At 36.6% G+C, this 18,078-nt stretch overlaps 1 protein-coding gene across 1 annotated transcript in view; it reads right to left on the minus strand.

Annotated features, from left to right (window-relative positions):
• The window catches only part of rngtt (RNA guanylyltransferase and 5'-phosphatase), an 87,393-nt gene extending 70,772 nt beyond the window's left edge, over nucleotides 1-16,621 (minus strand). The window contains exons 1-8 of the mRNA XM_028040626.1: nucleotides 16,558-16,621; nucleotides 14,911-15,020; nucleotides 14,729-14,832; nucleotides 14,544-14,632; nucleotides 12,290-12,365; nucleotides 9,686-9,941; nucleotides 7,352-7,461; nucleotides 5,316-5,417 (exon numbers count right to left, since the gene is read on the minus strand). Of these exons, the coding sequence (XP_027896427.1) occupies nucleotides 5,316-5,417; nucleotides 7,352-7,461; nucleotides 9,686-9,941; nucleotides 12,290-12,365; nucleotides 14,544-14,632; nucleotides 14,729-14,832; nucleotides 14,911-15,020; nucleotides 16,558-16,621 (911 nt within the window). The remainder of the gene's footprint in view (nucleotides 1-5,315; nucleotides 5,418-7,351; nucleotides 7,462-9,685; nucleotides 9,942-12,289; nucleotides 12,366-14,543; nucleotides 14,633-14,728; nucleotides 14,833-14,910; nucleotides 15,021-16,557) is intronic.
• Nucleotides 16,622-18,078: the final 1,457 nt, after the last annotated feature.

Raw genomic sequence — 18,078 nt, forward strand, 5'->3', positions numbered from 1 at the left:
CACAGCTGAGAAGATCTGTCATCCAGTACGGACACAACAGGTCTGAGCTGAGCAGAAGTGGTTCCCCTGCTGTCTAATTGGCCAGTTAGCCATGGGTAATGTTGTCAAGTGCTCAGAAGAAAAAAAAGAGGAAGACCATTAGTTCACTGCTACTCCCAGTGGCCCTGCTCTTCATCCCAGTTTCACCTGATTCATCTCTTCCCCACTTCTCCGAAATAATGTTCACAGCAGAAACTGTAATCGTTTCCTCCGACAAATCAGGAAACTATTAAATATAATGTGCTCTTTTATGCACACAAGTGTAGGTCTGTTCGCCTCTGCCTCTTCCGTTTCTGTCTCCCTGTCCTCTAATGGACGCTGTGAGGCTTGGATTTTATTCCTACACCCTGAGCCATGTCCCCCAAGCTCTTTAGCCCTAATGAGGCGTAGACGGCAGGAGCGCCAGCTTTGCTAGTCCAGTCCTGCGGCATGACTGACAGCAGCCGTGCTTCAGGGGAGGGCTTAAATCAGATCCAAGGGCTTTGCACATCATTAGTGGTATGTGAAGGGGAAGTGCTGCATTTTTCGTCAACCCAATGAGGCTCGGGTTATTTTCCCTTTAAAGACAAAAAGGAAATTGTGACTGCCCTTTCAGATTAGAGGTGAAGAAACTTTATGTTGCCAGATCTTGTTAGTGAGTTATGATAAACATAGTTCAAAAAATATACATATAGGAATTTAACTTTGTGACTCGCATTTCCAGATTTATTGAAGCAAATAAATAGTTAAATTTATGGCAGATATTTTTTGTAGTGGTACAGCTTTACTGTCTAGTCTTAGTCTTTACCTTTGGTTGAAGCAGTGGAATTCTATGAAAAGCTTTCTAGTTAAATTTTAATTGCTGGTGTGTTGTTGTCTTTATTGTGGATTGCTGTAAAATTAATTGACCAATGGGACATGAATACAGATCTGAATCTTTATTGAACCTACAAATCTGGACATGAGGGAAGGGCGAACAGATTGGATGGATAAAGTGGTGGGAGGATGAAAGAACAGATGATTAGATAGATTGGTTAGCAGGTACACGGGTGCTGGATAGACAGAAAGATGGACAGAGAGATGGACGGATGAAAGACAGATGAACAAGTGAAAGGATAGATTGATTGATAGTGTGCAACTTTAAAAAAACTACAACAAAACAGTTTTATTGGATAAACTTTTTTTTAAAACTCTGATTGTGACAACATTGAATGGTACAGGGAAGAAATTCTGAGACCAAAAACATGGGAGGGATTGGTTTAAATTTGACTTAGACTAAAACAAAACTTTGTGTCATTTGTGGAATTCATCAAGATTCTATTCTCAATCTCCACTTTTACTCATCTTACAATATCAATGCAGGTGCCACACAGCTTTCTACAGGTGCAACTAAAAAACATGGAATCTTGTGGAAAAGTTCCAATATTCATCAATAGTCATTTCAGAAAATAAAACTCAGATTAATACACATAGAAAAATTCTTCAAGCATTTGTTTCTTTTACTTTTTATGATTATAGCTTGCATATAACAAAACCCTCCAAATTCATTGTTTTGAAAATTAGATGACATAAAACTAATTAAAAATTTATTTTTTTAAAACAGACTCTTACAGTGACATCATCCAGAATATCCATGGTCAAAGATGTATAGGGTCAGGGTTTCCTCAAGTGTAAGAAATGTAGACAAATGTAATTTCCTTTGGCGGTAGTATTTAGTTCCTCATCTATGAAACTCCTTTAAACCACTACAAGCCTAAATCATTTTATTTTTTCATGTCTTATCTGTTTATTTTTCAAATTGCGTTTTGTTTACTTTTTATATTGTCTTGAAAGTGCCTTTTAAACTATTTTTTAATTTCTTTAGCACTTTGTATGAATGATGCTGTAAAGTAAAACCTGCCTTGAAATACATACATATTTTCAAATCCTACTTTCTTGTCATTTTTTTTCTATCTTCTCCATTCTTTCTGGATCTGGAAAATACATAATTCATGACTATTCAAAAAATCCAACACTGAACTCTGTAAATAACAGTGTTGACTAAAACCTCCCTTATTTACAAAGAGTAAACAAAGACAAAGTGGTTCTAAAACGGCACTCTCCAACTGCTTTATTTTGGATAATAGTTTATTCTTTTCAAACCGGAAAGAAGCAACCAAGTCCAATTTTTAAGAGCAAACTTCTTTCTGACGGCTACAAGCAGGCTTCAATACAACCTCACAAAGTCATGCAACAATGAACAGCTGATCCCAACTATGTTGAGGAAATAGTTTCAGGACTTGAACTAGGCAAGCTGTAGCTTTACAATGAAAAACAACATGCTTTGTGCGTTATGTAACTTACTTTCATAAGTAAAACAAATGCTTAGTTTATTTATATCTTTTAACTGGATTTAAACCAAGCAGCTCAGTCTTCTGAGAACATTCATTCTGATTAAACCTCATTATCTAATAGAGAGTAATTCATAATTGATAATTATTTTAACTGAATCTTTGAGGAACGAAAATGAATTAGAGTAATCTTAATACAGGAAATCCAAAACTTTCCAAAGTCCTTCATCAAGAAAATCCAAGTCATTTCTTTAAAACCCAAACCGCTCACACCTCCTCCCGTCATCTTGCTCCTTTTCCTCCTTCCTTACTGATGCACAAACCAATCAACCAATGTCAGAAGACCCTATAACAAGCCGATTTAAAATTCAACTGAGTTGAAGTTTCTCCTCTTGGCCAATTCGCAGATTTTCCAAAGCCCATTAGAAGCCATGCACTTGCCAGATAAGACAGTGACAGTTTATTGTTTGCTGTATGGCTGCTCTGTGCATGAGGGAAAGACTGCAAATTATTTTTAGCTAAGTAGATTCACTTCAGCAGTTTGTCATCATTTTTTGCTTGTTATTGTGTTAGTGAGCAATGCAGTTGAGCTGTCAGGTTTGCTGATGCACAGCCCTGCAGTCACAAAATGAGACTGCCAGGATCATTTTCTTGGGACAGAGAGGATCTCTAGAAGAACAATAAAGTTGGTTAATTTTCCTTTTGTTTGGTTTACCTTTTCACAAAAAATAATTTAAAAAAGTGTACACCATTGCTAAAAATAATGAATTTTAAAATACAATTTATTTAATTAGAATCAGAAAACACTTAATTAAAAATGTCCTGCACTTTTCATTGAGTACATGATAAGAATAATTTACTGCAATTCAGTTATGATCATTACACTTTTGCAAACAGCACATTCTACTAAGCATGCACACTACCTTTACATTTATCAGTCTTGTTATATTTTTAAAATTTTATGGGTTTTTTTTTAGATTTTAACAATGAATAGAGTGGGATCAAGAATTAATAATCAATATTTTTCATGGTATTTGTCTCTGACCACTGATAACCCAAAAATTTCTCAAAGCAAATAAAACATAAGTATTGTGATGATACAGTTCAATGCAGTATGCCCTGCTTGTTGTTGTTTTTTATTCCCAACATTAAAATGTTTCTTACTAACGATGAGGAGAGTAAAAAAAAAAAGTAATATCAGCATAGTGCATATCCTGAGCCTGGGTGATGAGTCACACACAACATGCTGCGCTTCATTTCTGCATCACTACTGATGAAATCACATACAGCATCGCTACCCTTTAAAACTCCAGTTGCTGGAGGGAAGACAGGTTGCACGTCAAGAGTTTAGGTAAGCAGAGGAAGAGCTCAAAGTCTCTGATCAAATTTAAGAAAACTTTTAACTGCATTCTCAAGCGTTTTGCAGATAACAGCAGCTAATTACGCACATTAGCAGCGTCCTGGTCAGGAGCCAAATCTGTTCCCTCCAAGTCTCCCGCTTACAGGAAATTAAAGCGCCGATATGTAAAATTCTGAAATTGACTGCAGTCATTAAATATTCATCTGCACACAGCGCATTTGCACCAGTCAAAGAGGCAGTGCTTCACAGCCGACTAGCAGAATACTAAAATGTCTCTCTTCCCTTGCAGCAGTGGCCTCGAGCAGTAGAGAGACATGAAACAAAAGAAAACAACAAATTCACAGGACAACGTGACGGGAAAGAGCAAGTGCCCTGGTGCATTTCTTATTCTTCATGGATGACAGACTGGACAAAGTCATTCCTCTGAGTCTGGATTTATCCATCAGAGCAGCTAATTTACACATCTTCACTGCCATACAGAGAGCAGCCTGCTTGATTAGCTATATACTGTAATTAAAACTTAATGAGGGAGTACAAGTCGTGTTAAGCTTCCTTTCAGACCTCACAAACAAAGTCTTGATGGCTAAGCTCAGTCATACTTTAAGGACCTTCTGGTGCTGTTTTATCCTAGTGTACTCCCATGAGACCAGAACTGTTTTCCAAAGTTTAGGTTCTGGAATCAAAACTGCTGCAGTAAGGTATAAAGCATTTCATAACATACAGAATCATTACTTCTTCAGGCTCAAGTGATTCTAAATTCCCATGATAAAAGTTACTGAAAAGGAATCATTGATTGTCTTTCTATCCTTTAATCATACTGCAAAGTTTTACAGTCGCTGTGTACTTTGAATAAATGTGTCTTGATATTATTTTCTGTTTTTCTGTCATATTTCAAGGTTTCAGTGTGATGATTTGGGGCTGCTTTTCTGCGTAAGGAACCGAATAACTTGAAACAGTTGATGAAAACCAAAATTTTGTTCTCAGTGAGTCCACCTCTCAAAATCTAAAAAAGTCAACAGTTTTGGAGTGGTCTAGTCAAAGACTAGGCTTCAGTGTGATTAAGAAGCTGTGGCATGACTTTGAAACGTATGTTGAAAACATTTCAATGTGGCAGAATTCAAACAATTGTGCAAAAAAAAAAAAAAAAAAGAAGAGTGATATGTCTGGCTCATTGCCAGTTGTAGACGCTTTATAGTAGAAGACAGATCAAGCATTGATTAAATTTAGGTGAATTACTTTTCATATAGAATCAGGTTGGTCTGAATTCATGTAATGAATAAAATAATCTCTTGAAAACTACAGTTTGTATTTACTCAGGTTATCATTGTCTGGTATTAAATTTTAGTTTGATGATTTGAAACATTTAAGTGTGACAGGAAAGCAAAAAAAAAAAAAAAGAAAACCTGCAAGGGAGAAATGTGTTTTCAGCACCTTGGATGATGAATTAAACAAACGTTGCACAGCTCTCCTTGAAGACATAAACTCAATGTGTTCCCATTGACTCAGAACAAGCTCAATCAATTAGACACACAAATTCTATCTCATCAGAGATAGAAAGTATGGCACCTGCACTGGCATGTGCTGCAAAAAAAAGAAAATCAACTTACCGTGTGCCATCAGCTTTCCAGCTGACTTTATAAGGATTCTGCTCTAGAAAACGAAGATTTTGTCGGTCCATGGACACTGGCTGCGCACCCGGAAATCCAGACCTGTTATCAGAAAATATTGTAATCGGGCTCACATTTAGTCCAATATTTCATTAAATCACATAAAACATTACATCATATAAAACAAAAATTAGCAATTTATTTCACAGGAACATCCATTATTACGCAAGACATCGATCACATATATACACTCTTATTGAAAACTACGCAGCATCTCTTCTTAGCTCAATATTAAGTCTAATACAGTAATTCTTTATCAAGCCCAAAGTTTACAAATCTTATAGAAGGAGTTTTATGTAAATAATTGCTTGAAAATCCAAACATGATACATGTGACACTGAAAGGAAACAGTGACTGGCTAAAAAAACATTAAATTACATCAAGAGTTAGTAAACAGCAGAGAGAAACACTTGAAACTGACTTTCATTTCAACAAGCAATGGACACAAATGCAAGTATTTTAATATTTAGACAGAAAACCACTGATGGTTAATAATAATCAGATTATTATGGCAAACATTAGTTTCCGCTTAAAATGGCTAAAAATCTCACCCACATGTATGACATCAAGAGCATATGATTAAAACATTGCTGGTCTGCATTTTGAGGCCAGATTGTCTTGTTTACACATGAAAGACTTTGTCTAGTGAGCTTCTGATTGTTGAAGTGAGAGTGAACATCATGAATGAGATCAAAGGAGATATATGAGGGCTTCAAAAAAAAAGCCTGGGCTTTTTAAAGAGTCTCAAAAGAAGTAGAAATCAACCCTGGCACTGTATCGAAAAAAGATGGAGGACAAAAACAACTACAAACATGGTCATACAAGCAAGCTTATCTCATGAGGAGATGAGAAGGTGACAGAAGAAGTTCCCGAAATTCCTGAAGTGTCATCCTGAAACCTACAGCAGGTACTTGTACAGTCAGAAAAAGACTGTGCACATTTAACTCTAATGGGAGGCATGCAAAGAGGAAACATTTGTTCCACCTTTCAAGATAAAGACCAGATTAAGGTTTAATAAAGTGAACATAAACAAAGATCAGGACTTCTGGAGAAATCTTTGATCTTTAGATGTACGGGTGTATATTGAATTATTCTGATACCAGAACAAGAGGACGTGCTCGCTCGTAAACCAAATGCAGATCCCGGGTTAGTTGTGTAAATAAGACTAATTCTTACTTGTCTCATCTGACTAAATAAAAGTTAAATAAATAAAAATCTTATATAAAACTATTAAGAACAGAGATTAAAGTGTTATGGTTAGGGGAGGCTTTTCTGCTTTGATTGTTTTGCATGCATCAAAGAGTGCTTGAAAAAATGACTAAATTTGATGTTTATTAATAAATAAATATTTCATAGATATAAAGCTTGTTTGGGAGTTTTTAAGCTTGAACTGTAGAAATGTTGCAGCTTTAACTGCCTAGTTATTTCCTTAAAAACATTCAGTATATTATAAAGTCTGTAAAAGTGAAAGGATGAGCTCAGAAAGCATGGAAAATGTTGCCCCTCTACAATAGATAAGATAAATAAAGGACACTCCACGTAATTTTGGTTCTACACACCGATTACTTCGAGAACATTTTCTCTTTTGAAACCCTTCATGGAAAAACCCTCTGCATCAGCCCATTTAGATGACATTGTAAAACTAGAAATTAGCACACAGCGCTTAAAGAAAGTATTTAAAAGCAAGCAAATTACAGTGTGGATTGTTCTCTGTGCTGGGATGAGACAGCTCAGCGGGGCTGGCAAGTTCCGTTAAAAAAAACAAAACTGCTACGGTATATTCCCCTAAAATATAAAAATCTATTTCTGATTTTACCCCCTGCCTGAAAGTGTGAAGATGCTCCAAAAAATAAAAAACAAGGAGAAAATAAAGTTGAAACAGATGAGTCACTCCTAACTATGTACACCTACATACATTTGTATACACACAGTTTCCCAAAAGAGAGAGAGAGGAGCGTGACTAAGGAGCGCCTCACCTGTCCCACTCGGCCATCTCCTGACACATTCTTTGGATCTCGCCCAACTTGGGTTGGGTCGTGACCTGTGTGACCCCTTTCACTGAGATCCCTTCAAGAAACACTGCACCCTGAGAGGAGAAAGTAAAAGAAAGAGGAAAGTAAAAAGGTGTGGAGTTTGGAATAAACATTCACCTCCTCCTACACAGTGATCCAAAACAGATGTTTCTTTGGTTCTGAGTTGCCGAGTGCAAAAGGAGCAGGCAGAGATATTCAAAGAAAAACCCTATTTTTATTTTTAACCATCTAAAAACATTGACACATTAATTATTTAGAGTATTAGCCTCATAAAGCTTGCTATTCTGCCTCGACTCAGTCTCACTACAGCTTTAACCTTGCTCTTATACTGCTGACACAATCACTTCTAAAGTACTTCCTCCTTTCATTTGCTTGTTTTTTGATGCTTGTTCTGAGCAGGTAAGTCCTGCTAACTGCTTCAATGTGAGAGTAAAAAGAGACAAACAGAAACAGATGAGGCACAACAGTGTGTCATCTCAAATACAGCAAATCCGTATTAGGAAAAATAGCTGCAGAGGAAAGAAAACTTAGTAATGTCATATGCACTCCATTCAGCAATTAACAAAATATAAAGGAGCACAGACATTAAAGTCAAAACGTTTTTTTTTAGCTGACATGAAATTAGACCAAACAATTTTGTTTTAAGTCAAGATTTCTCCAATAATGGCTTTTTGGTTATTTGCCCCATTCTCACTGACAAATATGGTGTAACAGATTTGAAGCCACCTTGCTCACACACTCCAATATTGGAGTTGTTGCTCCAATATTTCCACATAACGCCTTTTGTGATGCTATCCATTTTACACTCTGCAGCAAAACACTCCCCTTTTTATTCCAAAATGTTGTAATGGTCATTATGTCCAAACATCCCAAGTTCAGCTTCACCAGACCAAAATGTCACAAAGAATTATTTGTCCAATTGCAATTTCAAACTATAATCCAGCATTTAATTTTGATTTCAAAATAATGGCTTGTTCTACACTCAACCTTTTTCACTGTGGATAATGAATCTTCCCCTTGTTTTTTGCTTTTGTTCTGTGGTTGAATTTGCTGAAATTGGTCCAAAATGCATTCATGATCTCTGGGACACACATACTTACAGATGAATATGTCACTTTCAATCTTCTGGGAATTGTACCAAGGGATGAACAAAACTTGTGAAGGCCTACTATTCCCATTATTGATAACTTAGCGGATTTTCTAATGATTTCCAAAATGGAGTTTTTGAAGTGTTGCCACTTAACTCAAATTTTGCACATTAACTACTACATTAAGACTACGCATTATTTAAAATTCTGACTTTGAAACAAAACAAAGTCATTTAGTCAATAGAGAAATGATTTAATCAGTCACATAAGTGATCTGTTCTATAAGCTCCACTGTTTGTTCAAAAACAAACCTGAAGAGAGAGGGATTATATCATTCCGATTGCTTTAAAAGTTGATCATGATAATACTGGGTAATGGCTTGGCCTCCAGCAATTTACCATCAGCGATATGTTCCAGCTTCCTCTAAAATGGTTTGTTACAGCAGAGTGCACACGAGTGAGAAAAGGGATCTAATTTCTCCCTCACCTCGAATGCCTCTGACCTGGCAGAGAGTGTGGCTAATCTCCTGAGATCAGAGCTGCAGAGTCCAACAGAGCAGCAGAAGTGGATTCTGGGTGGCCACAAGAAACAAGAAATAAATTCATTTTTTAAAAATCCATAAAAGAAGCAGGTGGGCTAATGGATGAAATTATACTTTTAGAATAATTATGAAAAGATTGGAGGACTTTAGCAGGCTCAGAAGGAACAAAAAATGTTTTAAAACCACCCAATTACTCTGGTTATCATTAAACATTGAAGTCAAGTGTTTCCACAAATACTCTCGGGCTCTGCACATATTTTTCTCCTAACAGCCAGGCAGCCACAGACTGGTCTAACTGAAGAGGTGGGCCTCTCAACCGAGAGACAGTATTCCTTAACGACAGCCGAGTGCTGCAGTAACGGCTCTAAGAGCTGCTGCTCTCTTCTCCAGATCTGTCTGGTGGATCATATTCTCGCCTATTAGGTTCGCCTTGACTCAGGTTTTCAATGTGGGCGCAATAAAAAGTTAAAAAATACATGTTATTCTCCGTTATTTTTGAAGTAGCGTCTCACTGCAGCAGTAAATCTAAGATTATAATTACAATTTGTTTATCACATGTGGTTAATTAATATATATATCTATATATATAGAGGGGACTATTTTTACAATCCTGCATCACATCACATCAGCCAGTACGGAGCCTCTGACCAGTTTTAGTTTCTCCTTCTTCCTCTTGCCCGGCGCCAACCCCGAGGAGCTGGGGCCCGACTCCTGGCCGACCGCGTTGCCGTCGTCGTCCACATCGCCGCCATCGTCGTCGTCGTCGAAGCACCACTCGGGCAGCGCGGGGGCTGGAGGCGTGTCCTCTTCGTCACCATAGCGACAGAAAAGCTCTTTGAGGTAGTCTCCCTTATAGATCCCAGGAGCCCGAGCCTGGGCGAAAGCAGCCACAGCTGCCTCGATGCTGATAAGGAAAAGAACAAAACAGATGGGGAGGGTTTGTGTTTGGTAAAAACTCACCCGGGCAGGAAAATAAATAAAAACTTCATATCACCACTACTGCGATGTTAAGTTTTCAATGTGATGTTTTCTGTTCCTAAAGAGATAATAAATATTTCCTATATTACAGATGATGACTGGATTTGATCAAAGTACCATAATCATTTTGTAAAAAGTCTAAGTGTATTCAAATTTAGTTACAAACAGTCTTTTAAGGCTGCAGCAGCTAAATGAGAGGACTGATTTATACTTTTTAGCAGCTTAAGGTTACAACATGGCTCTTATTGTCATTATAAACACAAAGGAAATTGTATTCATTTTAAAATTCATGAATTTAGGCTCCAACACAGGTATTTTGGAGCAGTTTGGGTTGCATAGTGAAACAGAAGGACCTTCGCTAATAGAGGTGGTGCTACTGTGGCCTCAATTCTAAAACCAATTCTTCACCTCTTCACAGCTCATCAGCCTAAACCAACAAACTACAATGCATTGCTTTGGAAGTTTACATAATAGACCAGCATAAAGTAGACCATAGTTGGAATACTCTGTTTTGTTTTGCTTTGTTTTATATATATATAAAAAGCAGGTGTGGCCTGAATTTGTGTTAAACCTTTAAGACTCAATACTTCGTAGAACCAAATTTTCTCTTCAATGTCTAAGTCTTACCATAGATTGTCAGTTTTATTTTGATCTGGACTTTGATTGGAGCATTCTAGCATCATTCTGAATATATCAAGATTGCGTAATATTTAGCTCTATCCATTGTGGTCATTTCAATTCAAAACCTTCATTACTCCCAAAGGGAAATTAAGTATAGTTGAAACTCTTCTTGTTGGTTCTGTTCTGGTGGTCCCCAGAACAGAACCAGCCTTCAATCTCAGGTAGTTTAGCATTTTTAAGTCTCTAAAGGCTCTGATGTTGCTTCCCCAACAGAGGATAGCAGAAGGTTTGATTAAGTTTCACTTTGTCTAGTCTGTCGGTTTAATTGGGTAACCATTTCTTTGTAGGTTCACAGTTGTGTCATTCTCTAATCATTTTTGTCAGGCTGAATAGTAAAGCATGCCATGCATTTCAGATTTTCACTTAAAACTATGAATAATTTTCCTCTTGCTTACCAAATATTTGTCTTTTTGTGTTTCTTATCAACATAAAATCTCACAAAATTACATTGAAAATTATGTCCGTACACAACAAAATGCAAAAACTTCGAGGACAGAAATCTGGTGCCTAAAAGTAGAACAGAAGGCTTTTCTCAATGGCTTCATGGCTTTATCAAGACTTTAACCTTCCATCTGCTCTAATTCATAATAGAAGACGTGGCTAATCCAGTCACCTGTCAAGTCATTTTTATTTTTTTACCTGCTTGCCCTTTAACAAACAGCTTAAAGGGATGCCGTCCAACATGGCTTTGTGCAACATCTGGTGTAACTGGGCTAAATCCTGCAATTATTATGATGGATTCTAGTTTAGCTTTTACAGCCTAAAGAGGCTATTTTTCATCCACATTGAGCTCCTTAGGGTATAAGATATTGATTAACAGCAGAAACTTCCCAAATTAAAATTTCACTCAAAACAAACTATGTGTTTTATGTTTTAAAGTCGGAAGTTGCAGTCTGAACTTAAACCGTGGACATAAACAAAAAAATTACTTGGCATTCACATCATCATAGATAAACTGTTATTGCAGGCCTAATCGCACATTAATGACAATTCCATTTCTATTTCCAGCAACAATCCAAAAATAACAGATAAATAAATAAATTTGGACCACTGTTAACAGTTTCAGAGCTGAATTATCTTTCAACACATTAACAGTGGATGACAGCTGAAAACGGCCTGAGAATTTTCATTTCACAGGAAACAGTGGGAGGTGGGAGGGTTTAATTCAGCCCCCACATCTCCAGAGATTCTCCACCTCAGAGCAAAGATGCACCCCCAACCCCCAGCCATCCTGCTCGGCTTCTGGAAACCATTTCCATCTCTGAAAAAGGCCCGGTCGCCGCTACCTGGCCGGCCTTTGCGATGCTCCGTGTTGATTGGTACTGACAGAGTGCACTCATGTGGCATCACACATTCTGTAATCTCTCAGAGACAAAAAAGGGAAAAAAATAGCACAAAAGGCAAGCTGAAGAAAGACTGCTGGGAGGATGAAACTGAAGTAATGATGCAATCCACTGGAGAGACTCTGGATAGTCTGAGTTATCAAGCGAGACGACTGCGAGCAGCTCACAGGTGTATGGGCGCACGCTCGGGGTCCTGGATCTTTCTGTAATCCTGCACTCAGACGTATGAACGATCATAGTCAGCTCTTACCTCCAGTCCATCTTCTCCACCAGGTACGCACATATCAGAAAGCCTGTCCGATTGAAGCCATGCGTGCAGTGCACTCCTTCAGGAGACATAAAAATGTTTGAAAAAAACAGCAAATTAAATGTGCGGTAGATGCAAACTTCTATACAATCAGAGGAATACACCATGCAAAGCATTGTGGTTAGAAAACGTTATTTATTTTTAGAGTCTTGATAAAATCCAATAAATCAAAAAAAAAAAGAAAGAGCATGTTATCCCCTTTCTGTTCGTGTCAACCTCTCTGAGATGAGTCCATGTTTTGAGAACTGGAGTGAATCATCTCAGAGTGCTTTCTGACTTTATACCTACATCAAGAATCTGCCTCAAACCAGCTGCTGGACAAACACAGGAGACTCAAAGATGTGTGAAACAGTTAGGGAAATTAAGCATGAATAGAAAATCCTAAAAAAAAAAAACAATGAAAGCAAACAAAAGCAGAGACATTTATCCCCCCAAATGCACCATATGTAAGAAACTAATTCTTTTTTCCCGTAGCGAGGTGTACAAAAGCTTTGAAATGAAACAAAATGAAAGTTGTCTGGAGTAGAAGTTCTCCATGTTAGGAGGTTTGACCGGCCTTTATCAACCCAGCTGTTTCAATTGGATATGTGCTCTGCAGAGAAAGCCAACCCTGATTACCAGCTGGCTAAAGACAGGATGCTGTTGAGATGACGATCAGACACTCTGCTTTAGTGCTCAGGCTACTCGATTTACAAGGCAAGGCTGAATTTGGAGGCAAAAAGTCAATGAATAGAAAGTCGAGGTGTAAGAGAGCCCCCTGCTGCCAACAGCGTGACACTGCATGTCTTCGCAGTTTCATGCTTGACTAGGACATGGTAAGAATTATTTCTCAACTAAACGATTCCTTTTGTTGTTAATTATTTATTCAGACACTAATTGCTTTGACTAAAATAAAAATGAAATAAGCAAAAAATAGTAAACGTTAAAAAAATTAAAGGATCTATGAAGGCACTACATAAAACAAAAGTCATAAAACAATACAATAAAAGCCCACACACTGACATTTTCAGTTGGAAAGAAAAAATAATTTAGACACCAACTGATGCTCCTTCACCCACAATCACCTACACAATGTTCACCAGGAGAGCTGTTTCTGTTCTAATGATAACTCCTACACTTTTACAAATGAATATAATACTGACTTCCACAGACATCAAACTGTTTTGGGAGCGTGTGTGAAATTCACCCACTCTCTTTACCACTAATAATGAAAAACTTAATCAGGGTGGCTTATTCTGCGTGGTTCTACAAACAGAACAGACCCCAATAAGAGCCTAATTGATGTGTGTGAACAAATATGCAAGTAAAACATATGGAAGACATTTATTTAGACAAAGCCTGCAAACACACTTTGCTGTAAAAGGATCATATTGAATAGTAATGCTGCCCTCTGCTGTAAACAAATGGTAGTGCTTCAAAATAACTGCATCTTCTCCATAATCTAATAACATCTACTTTAGCCCTTCAGCCTTATCTTTAATTTTGAAATTAACTTAAATCACCTTCTTGAACATGAGTAAAATCATGTCTACAAAGTTACTGTAAACTTTAGTAAATGCACTGTAAACGGCAGTATATTGCAAAAAGAGTTTTCCCCAGAATCAAACTACTGAAGGAGAAAAAGATGTTTAAAAATGAAAAATAAACAAAATAAAATAAAAAATAAAGTAACCCTGAAACATTGCTGTCAAACTATGTGAAACTTTGCAATTAATTGTATTTATCAGAGCCCTTAATGATGATCTAGACTCAATACAAGCTGCCACACTAAAAACTAAAGTGAATAGGTTTGAATGAAGTATGACGTTTTCCTTAACTGGAAAATAATTCTTGAAAATGTCAGAATGTAATAACAATCATAACAATCACAGCAAAATCAAAACACCAAATAAAATGGATTTCTTTTTATACAGATTCAACCAGATATTTGCATGCACCACATAAATGAACACATAATTTTCTTTTAGCTGTCTAAAGCTAAATCAGGTCTGCTAGAATCATTAAAATTATTTCTTTTTGCTAAATGCCACAAAAATGGGAGAAAATATGTCTGAAATGTATTAACATCTTCAAAATAATAAGCATACATACATGTCCCCAATGTATACCAATGCATTGCCTTTGAACTGTATAATGTTCTCTACTAGAAAGATGACAGGAAAATAACCAAGAGAATTAATAGACAGAGATGGCTTACCGATCAGTTCTGTGGGATTCTTCTCTATGAAGTCCTCACAGAGCCTGATGAACACTGCAGTTGTCTCTTTAGAAGGGCATTCCCCATGGCTTTAAAAGTATGGATTAACAAATTCCAGGACATTAAACACAGACAGAACTTCAACACCTTTAATTGTTTAGATTTACAGTGAAATCGGCTCATACCCTTTGCACTGGAGCTTCAGATATTTAATTCCTTCTTTCTCAATATCGTTGCGGTCATAAAAGCGAGTAGTGTTTGTCAAATCTACAAGCAAACCCATTTTCACCTGAGGAAAAGACAGAGACAGTGAAGCAATGGGTTTTCTTCTCAATGTCAGTGCTTTTGTCTTTAGTAATTTCCTTACTTTGAGGCTTTTTAAATAGTTGGACAACATGCTCGGATGAAACCTGTTCTCCTCTGCGACTTGGTCATCATATCTGGGGCCCAACATCGTTTTCATAGGCAGGAATTTACCTAGGAAAAAAAGAGTCATTAAACCATTATCAATAAATGTTAAATCAGTAAAGTAACTTTTTTTGCAAAGATTTTTAATTAAGGCATTACCTTGAACTACTATACTGATTTATTTTAGCCTAGGGTAAGTAGATTATCTCAACACTTTAATGTTCTTTCTTCCTCATATCTTAATTGTCTTTGCTGTTACTTGTATTGAGGTATTTTAACTGTTTTTCCTTTTTGCTTCTAATAGATAACCATCTGTTTCTAATACTGTTTTTTTACTTTGGTGTTTATCACCTTGTGAAAGTATTCTTTAGTTTTAGAGTAATCTGCTTAATAAGATATTACATATTTATTCTTTTTAGGTCAGGGTTTTTATGCATTATTCTTTTTAGAACTCCAAATTTTATGACAATGTAATTGTAAATACAAAATATCCTTATGAACTTATAAAGTCAGAAAGATGGGTAGAATATTTTTTTATTATTTTTTCTTAATATCTTCATTCTCAGGTTGCAAAGGAATACAAGGATTTTGTAACTTAGATTTGCTTTCTCCAGATGGAGTGGTGCAGCAGATGAATATTCTACCACAAAACATCCATATTACCACTGTCATATCATTAAATTAACAATTGATCATTGATTTTTAATTGGATTTACTGCAATCCATTGCTTCTAATCGTAAAAGCCAGATTATTCTGACCATAGGGTGAAATTAAGATTTTGCGAGACACTAGATCAAAAATCTTCTGGGCTAATGCTACTCATTGCAAAATCCCTAGGATTCCACACATGAGATAAATAGCAAAAATTGAAAGCTGTGTAGTGAAACCTTTCAGGGAAATTTACTTGTGTGCACCTGTGCATTAAACGTTAACTGAACGTGTGTGCTAATGGCTGCAATTCTAGGCAGAGGAGTTTCTGGCACTTCGTACAAGAGCAGCTCTGTCCGTCGTGCACCATGCCTAGCCTCGGTTTGTTTTGACACGTGATACTAGGAAGCTTGTAGACGGAAACAAAATGTTTAATGCAACTTTTGCCCAATTGAATAATGTTGCCCATGAATACTACTTTGGTTTTAAAGCACCACCGAAAGCCACTACATGCGTATTTAACCTGCACGCCCTTAAAGGTGGCATGTGAGAAGCGTCACGACAGACTTCATTGAATAAATCCGGCAAATTCATTAGGTATACAAAAACACAACAAAATCCAAATGCAAATTTAAAACATATAAAATTTATGTAATTTTGTAAGTGAGCTATGGAACTCGGCGGCAAAAACCTATCACTGGTTTATTTACTAAATATAGCTATTTCACTTGGATAGCACTGTACACTCACATTCTTGTAAGCCTTCTAAGATAAACAACAACAAACTGAGACAGCTAGTTTTTCCTAAATTATCTTCAACTTCATTTTTAGAGAACGCAGCGAATCTAGTTCTGTCCACATGTTATAGGGCAAACAAGTTAATTCACTCTACATAGCTTGCAGAAGATAACATTTTAAAAATTAGCCCATATCTATGTGATGTATGTTATTATTTACCTGCCACAGGCTGCCCTCTCCTGGGACAGTTACGCCATCGAGGAGGGGGTCCAGTGTGCGACATGTTAAGAATAGACTTGTAAAAATGAGCAAAACCTTAAATAAGTATCCGTCGGTCACAGATCCCTGATCCCGGATTAACAATACACTCGAGCACTGCGGCTTCAAGGCCCAGTAGCTGCTAATTCAAAGGGATCAGCCAACAAGTTTAAGCCCGGGCAGCATTCCGACGGGCGGGAACGAATTTAAACACAACATGGGCTGTGAAGAGTCAATGCAGTGCACCACCCGAAAATTACTTCTCTCTTTCCAAGGTGTTTTCTTTCTTTTTAAATCCACATGGTAAGAAAAAGGCAAGCATTACTTCACTGGGTTAGCTTGGGCTAAATTACAGAGCCAACCTCCTTCTTCGTAGTAATATCTGTGATTCAAGACAGATAACCTGTAATGCTGCCACCTATTGATGCATTTCAGAATGACATGAAGCTCAAAGATTTTTTTTCAAGCATGTGCACTAAAGTTAAAGCTCATGACTTCATGTGGAATTTTACACAGTGTGTTGTTAAATTCATTCATTTTTATTAAACATTTAAAGATTTTATTTAACTGCACACTGCGACTGACATGGAAACAATTTTGCTGTTATAAAATTCATGAATCTAAACTGAAAGTGAGATTCAAAAAAATTTATAAGAAATGACAACACAGCTGCAATTCACAGTCAATAATATTAAAAACAACAGAATAAGGATGAAAGGGAGTATGATTAAAAGAAGAAATGCTGTTTTAAAATAGATGTTATGCAAACAAGAAAGTTGCAACACATGCTAATTTGGATTTTAAAAAAGAGAGAGAATGATTTTGCCATGCATTGGTGGAGAGTAGCTTAAATTTGGTGTACAGTCTACCCAATCAAATATCAGTGGTATTTTTAAATTAGATCATAATGCATGCAGCACAGGAAAGGTGAAATTAAACAAATAAATTAATATGGTTTTGCAGGCTGCAGAGTGGCACTGTTGACTTCCAGAAAGTATATTCTTGGTTCAATGAATGGACATGTTTAACTATGTACTTTAAGAAATGAATCATTAAGAATATGTTACTGGATAATGTCTAGGTTTTGAAGGTGTTACCAAAAAGGAGTAGGATTTTTATATGTTAAAACTTTTAATTGAATATTTTTACTCAAAATATTTTCCTGAATATCTTAATAAGTCATTTAGGATTTGCCTCTTCATAGTTTTCTGTTATAGTGTGTTTTGACTGTGACCATCATTTCTTTCATGTGCAATTTTAATAACAGAAGTCATGGATTTTTTTCACATATTCATCTTGTAATAAGACATATCCTTACAAACATTTAATCCTCCAGAAGAATTAATAAAACCTGTTTACATAACACCATAATTCATAGAGCAACAAAATCAGGGTAAACCAATATAAACAGTAGGAATGCCGATTCACTGTTTGTGTTTGTTTTGAAGTTAATGAAGACAGAAACCTAGCAACACATACCAC

The sequence above is a fragment of the Xiphophorus couchianus genome, chromosome 15, assembly GCF_001444195.1.
Source record: "Xiphophorus couchianus chromosome 15, X_couchianus-1.0, whole genome shotgun sequence".
Lineage (NCBI taxonomy): Eukaryota > Metazoa > Chordata > Actinopteri > Cyprinodontiformes > Poeciliidae > Xiphophorus > Xiphophorus couchianus.